Source organism: Genypterus blacodes, unplaced genomic scaffold (genome assembly GCF_046128005.1).
Source record: "Genypterus blacodes isolate CSIRO-AG114 ecotype Tasmania unplaced genomic scaffold, CSIRO-AGI_Gbla_v1 ptg000061l_1, whole genome shotgun sequence".
Lineage (NCBI taxonomy): Eukaryota > Metazoa > Chordata > Actinopteri > Ophidiiformes > Ophidiidae > Genypterus > Genypterus blacodes.
This window is the reverse complement of record NW_027466873.1, coordinates 2950984-2957457: the sequence shown is the minus strand read 5'-3', so window position 1 is coordinate 2957457 and position 6474 is coordinate 2950984. Positions and strand designations below refer to the sequence as shown.

General features: G+C 45.2%; 1 protein-coding gene across 3 annotated transcripts in view; it reads left to right on the top strand.

Moving 5' to 3' along the window:
* The first annotated feature begins 1247 nt into the window (after window positions 1–1247).
* lmx1bb (LIM homeobox transcription factor 1, beta b) overlaps window positions 1248–6474 on the top strand; it is a 45453-nt gene continuing 40226 nt past the window's right edge. For 2 of the 3 annotated variants that reach the window (XM_076154323.1, XM_076154322.1), the window contains exons 1-2: window positions 1248–1386; window positions 1780–1966. In XM_076154323.1, coding sequence (XP_076010438.1) covers window positions 1248–1386; window positions 1780–1966 — 326 coding nt within the window. Of the gene's footprint in view, window positions 1387–1464; window positions 1470–1779; window positions 1967–6474 lie in introns of all 3 variants that reach the window. The other variant, XM_076154324.1, reaches the window with a different exon arrangement.

The window sequence follows — 6474 nt, the reverse complement described above, 5'->3', positions numbered from 1 at the left end:
CAAATATACGCGCGCGCGCGTGTGTGTGTGTGTGTGTGTGTGTGTGTGTGTGTGTGTGTGTGTGTGTGTGTGTGTGTGTGAGAGTGTATTTGGCCTCCTCTCTGCTTGCCAGATCGCTGCTGTTATCGCCACAGATCGCCAGGTGCATCAGCTTCCATTGGGGAAACAATACACAAAGCCTATCAATACATGCGATGCTCCCGTACACACACGCACGCACACACGCACACACACACGCACACACACACACACACACACACACACACACACACACACACACACGCACACACACACACGCACACACACACACAAACCTGCATATCTCACTTTTAAAGGAAATATTACAAATAAAGCTAAATAATAATCCTACTGGTAGACATTTTAAATGAATGATGTGGCCTCTTACAGGCCAGAATACATAAAACACAACAAATAAAAGTGCCTACTAATGACCTTATTATTATCAATATTATTATTATTATTGTTATTATTATAATGATTTTAGCTTTGCCAAACTATCTTTTCCTATTCTTCCTCCTCTTCTCCACGATTCACTCTGCCTGTGTGTTGTTATTGGACTGTATCTGCTCCAATAGCATCCCAACGGCAGTGAGTGGGGCTGAAACACGCGTCGCCATGCCTGCAGTCAGTCAGCAGTGGGAGGATCCACTCGCCTCAATCTCGATCTCAGACTTTTCTCCAGCAGCGACATCAGGGGCGCACAGATCCTGCACGCCGGGAACTTCCACTCTACAATCTGATTTTTTTGTGGGGATTTGTTTGTCAGGTTTCCCCACCACCACCACCACCTCCACCTACCCGCACCCACACACCCACACCTCCTCTTCCTCGCTAAAGCAGTTTACACGGCGGAGAGAATCCACTTTTCTCCGCGCTCGGGCTTTTTGCGGACGCCGACATAAAGCAGCTTCCTCGGGGGTAATAACAGGTGACTTTGCTCGCAGCTTTGTTGTCGCTTTTACGCAGCATATCAGGGACGCGACTGAGGCTGATTTCCTGCTTTGTCAGTGTTGTGAGCAGCAGCAGCAGCAGCAGAGAAGAGTTTTGTGCTTGTGTTAAGTTCACGTTTCCCCCATTTTCCTCCTCCTCCTCCTCTTCCTCCTCCTCCTCCAAAAGCTGCAGGCTGCTTGTGCCATACGGAACTCATAAGGTTTCAACAGGTTTCCAGCGCTCCTCTCTTGCTGACTGTTTTGCGGGGATTCCTTTTTTTGTGTGACTGTATTCTTATGGATATCGCAACAGGTCTGGTGTCACTGGAGCGCCTCTCCACGGGAGAACAGTCTGAGACGTGCATCATGCTTGACGGCATCAAAATTGAGGATCATCCCCTGCGGACGGGACAAGCCACCCTCGGCGTCATGCTCGGTGAGGATGAATTTACTGGAAAAACCTCTGCAAATCACTCGCCGCTGTCAAATATTAACAAACTTTTAATGCAGTCAGTGTGCGTTAAAAAAAACAACAACTTGTGTTTCTATGCGTAAAATGATGCAACTAAAAGCAGGAATATTGTGTAGGTAAAGCAGGTATTTCTATATTTTCACCGAGCCGGATACAAATTGTCATGTAGAGATAATTTGACACATTTATCTATGAAAATCTGATTTTTTTATTGCATTTGGTCGCATGTCAGTTTGGCGCAGTAATGAGTGTCCGGTGCTGGTCAGCAGGCCCTGCGCGGGTTTGGAGCCTTGTTCTTCACCGGGTGTGTGCCGGTGTGTGCCGCTGTGTTCTAACCCGTGTGTGTACCGTTTCCAGGGTCTGAGTGTCATCACCCGTCAGTGTGTGAAGGATGCCAGCGGCCCATTTCCGACCGTTTCTTGATGCGAGTCAACGACTCATCATGGCACGAAGAGTGTTTGCAGTGCATCGTGTGTCAGCAGCCTCTCACCACCAGCTGCTACTTCAGAGAAAGGAAACTTTACTGCAAACATGACTACCAACAGTAAGGAGCTTTTATTTGGACTCTCTCTGTCTCTGTGTGTCCCTTTCTCTGTGTCTCGTCTCTTCTCGGATGCTGTGTTTGGGAGGACGTGCCTGGTCCTGGTCCGTAGGCCTCATTTACGCGTGTCACTCAGTGCAAAATCAGCTGATATATGTTGTGTTTATGGTTAAAAAGTTGTAAACAGTAGGAGATAATATAGATGAACCTGCTGTCTGGATTTACTTCCTTGTTTATCCTGCCGCATTGAGGCAAACTCACATTGTTTTGCGTCTGGAATTCTTATAATTATCCAGAAAAATCTAATCGAATTATCTTACATTGATTTTCTTGTGACAAAAAAATTAGATCATTCTTTTCATATTGTTGACATTTCCGTGTTATTGTCGCAGTGATTCGCGGTATTTCCACATTTATTTCCTCCCCGGAAACGTTGCTGCCAAATGTAACACATCAGGCCCGATGGCGCTTTGATTCCGGTTTTCTTGTATTTCTTGGTTGCAAATAAATGAATTTAATTGAACACACACTCACACACACAAACATAACATTTATTCTTCGTCCACCTGCGCGCATCAATAACCGAGAAAACCGGACGCTTCGCTTTTACTTCCCAAAATGTTCTATTATTTACGTTTAAGTTAAATTAAAGTTTCAAACAATTCAGTGTCATTTTATTTTTATTTATTTTTATCGGATTTTTCGCGATTTATGCGATTTTATTTGAAGTTACAGCGACAATTTAGTATTTTGATAATGAAAAATAATTAAGAATCCGAGAACGTAAACAACACACGCCAAATTGGACACATTAAAGGAGACATAGTGTAAAATTATTAATTTTACTCTACACACACACATATACACTGAAGTGTTTTGCTAATTAATTGTTGCAGAAATACTGATAAATTATCAATCTATAAATAAAATAAATAAACAGATCAAAATAAAACATTTACAGCAGTACAATAATAATAATAATAAAAATAATAAAAATATATTCTTATTTGTCTTTAGATTAGGAATAAATAAAAAATAAATGTTAACTGCAAATGTTTATAATGCCACAGATTTGCCACGAAGCGAGATAAATGATTAAATCAAAGATTAAATTATCACATAAAAGCAGTAATTGCAGACACATTGCAGCAAATATGAAGTCAGAGCAACAGAAGGCTAAATGCTGAGGGTTGCCATTTGCACTGTGTGGACCCTGGGGTGCCCCTGTGTTTCTCATTGCATGAGTGCTTTTCATGCTTGTCACTAAATTTTCAGCTTTTTGTGTCGGGGCTTTTTAACAATTCCAGCTCGATTACCAGGACATTATGGCTCTCTGCTAGATACCTTGCAAAGCAACAATGACTTACATCTATTGCCGTGTGTGCCATTCAGCCGAGCTTTGTGGCAGGAGTGTAGTCAGTTGATAACAATGGAAAATTCATAGCAGTAACTAAGGGATACCGGAGTCACGGCGTCACGGCTCAGAGGTGGCTGGGAGCTCGGACATGGATCTCATTTTCAGCTGAGATTTTTATCTGTTTTGTGTGTCAAGACAGAAAACAAATTCAACACAACGCCTGACTTCTTCTAGTATTTTCCTTCTGTGTATTTTCTGCTCAATTTGCTTCGGATGTGCCTTCTCATGATCCAGTATCGTGAACTCACACCCACCCCCAACACACACACACACACACACACACACACACACACACACACACACACTTTTCTTTGCCACCTCTGGCATTCTGTGCGAGCTTGTGTGTGTGGCGAGTCCAATCGCCCATCAGCCAAACACAACAAACCTGCTGGGCGCCGTCCTGTTCTCACACACTGTTATTCATCACACGTTCCATCCTTCTCATTCTTTCTGTCGCTCCTCTGTCCAAACCTGGCTGCATGGCCCGTCCATCAAACAGACACAGGCATTTTTGTTTATTTCATTTGCATTGATGGGATACTTAAAGGTGTAATTGGCACCTTTTTGACTTTTATGACACCTATTTAAGGTGCATTTGTCAGCCCACAAACTGCTCTGGGCTGTGAGCAGAGCTCCTCGCCTTACAGAGGTCTACGTGCCTAATTACATTCCTACAGCAACTGATTCATGCACTGTAATCAGCCCTCACTTGCTATAATAAATCAAGGAATTGGCAAGCAGTCTTTGTTTTTTTTTACACCCTTGGAACGGCTTTAAGTGCAGACAGGGGAAAACAATTGTGTACTATGTTATTAAACCCACCAACACAGTTCACCACATCTTGCTCCATACAGTGCAATTATATAGTAACAAGATTGGATTTTATTAGCCTTTATCCCATATGTTTGCCTCTTTTCATGTCACCTGTGTTTATTGTCGCTGTCTTTTTTACGGCCGTTTTGCATGAATGCATTGAAATTAAGGCTTTGGGGGAGGGGGGCTGGGGGGAGGAGAGGGGTGGTGATGAACGAATCATATCAGGGCCCCGTCTCCCAGGGCGACCTTTGATCAAATATGTAGGCAAAAGAGACAGAGCACGTCACTTGGACGGCTGCCGTAGCCGTAGAGGACGAACAAGCTCGAACGAGACGGGGCGGTATGTAAAAGGCGGCGTGGAATTACACCACCCGAGAGAGTGTGTGTGTGTGTGTGTGTGTGTGTGTGTGTGTGTGTGTGTGTGTGTGTGTTGTGCCCTGGTGTTTTGGAGGTCAATTATACATCATTAGAAAGCGGGAGAGTTCTTCTTGTTTTTCCCCAGAGGGAGCTTTTCCCTAACCCAGCAGATGGTTTGAAAGGAGTCGTGTAATAAGGCTATCACTTGACCAAAGTGTTGGACGACACCCCTGTAATGGACGGCCTTGTTAGAAAACGCAGTGCTCCAGCAGAACCTGAAGCATTATTCTGTGTGTGTGTGTGTGTGTGTGTGTGTGTGTGTGTGTGTGTGTGTGTGTGTGCAGCTTGGTTTGGTGCTGCTGATGCATATAACCTGACTATAAAGTTTTACCATCCTACTAAAAAACCCCAGGCCTTATTTCAGTGTGTTTTCATTCGTAGCTTGTTCAGATACATCAGCATGCAGATTCGCCTTCCAAAATTTTCAGAATCTGGCGCTGAAAATTAAATTAAAGTTAGCAGCACGAGTAGCAGGCAAAGCAGAGCGGCGATGAAGCCATAAAAAGCTGGAGGTCCCAGAAGCCGTCTCACCTCGCTTACACGCCGGACGATCCCCCGGTGTGCTGAGAGGTGCTCTTTCTGAACACTTAGGAGTGCCCTCCTGGGAAATTGTTGTTTTTTAATTAGCCGTGCTTGGGACGGCGCGGCGTCGACGGCGGAGAGATGCTGACGGCTGGTTTCTTGTGTTAGCTTCTCGGCGTGTTTCGCTCGCTCCTGGACACTCCCGCGAGGCCGGACACTTTTACCAAACACTCGCACGGAAAGAAAATGGATGTGATGTGTTCCGGATGTTAACTGCTGCCAAGTCGCTTTGCTGTTAGTTTATTTAAGGCCGGGTTTTTTTTTTTTCTTTCACGGCACACCAAAGCATTTCAGAATAAACAACCACACGGATTTAGAGGTGATCTATGGGTGCAGGAGCGGACGTAGAGACTTGGGGGGCCCGAGGGGAACCCGGATTAGATGTTGAGGCCCTTTTCTCAGCCTGGTGAAATCTGTGACCTACATGTGAACACAATGAGCCTCAGCCACACCAGAATTAGAACACTCAGATTGGCACCTGCTGATATCGATACCAAATGGATGGATGATATAAATCTTTGTTTGTGATGTTGTGTTAGATTTGAATCGGTTGAAAAATGTGGGAATGAGTGAGTGTTCTGGAGGAATGTTTGTGTTTCTGGCCAAGTTCAGGTCGTCTTTACATGGTGGCAGTGTCAGATATGAGCTATGAATTAGAATTAGAACAAAAGGACATTTTTATATCGTAGATTTATAGCTTTGGCGGTGGGGGAGGCGTTAACTGGGGGCCCTCCATGCAAACGCCCACCTTGCCTTCACGGTCAAGTCCGCCCCTGCATACCTTGTTTCTTAATTCCACCTAAAAAGGTTAAAAGTGTGTCTGTACCCTCTGCTCTTGTGTAAATAGCGGAGGACCTCTGCAGAGAGACAAATCTAACGTGAGGAACGCGTCGCTGGCTGATGTTGCTTCAGCTTGCTGGGGTTTCTCGTGCTCGGCCAGGAGCTGAGCTGAATCTGGCCCCCGTTCCTCCGTGAGGAAGTATTGGGTTTTATGTCAACACGGCTCGGCCTGTCCCAGCAGCGTACGAGGATGCATCATCTGTCATCTCATGGTTTGCTAACCGTCCCCCCATCCCCGCCCCCCCCCCCCCCCCCCCCCCCCCCCCCCCCCACCATACACACATTTGGACCCATTAAGGACCTGTTGGAGTGGTATTTATTTGCATCACTAACCTCTTGGATTCACCGTTTCGGTTGTTTTCCGGTTCCCACAAATAGTTTCCACAAGCAATAAATATTTGATTTAAGCGGATCGTGTTACGTGAAGCCGCTTAAGCGT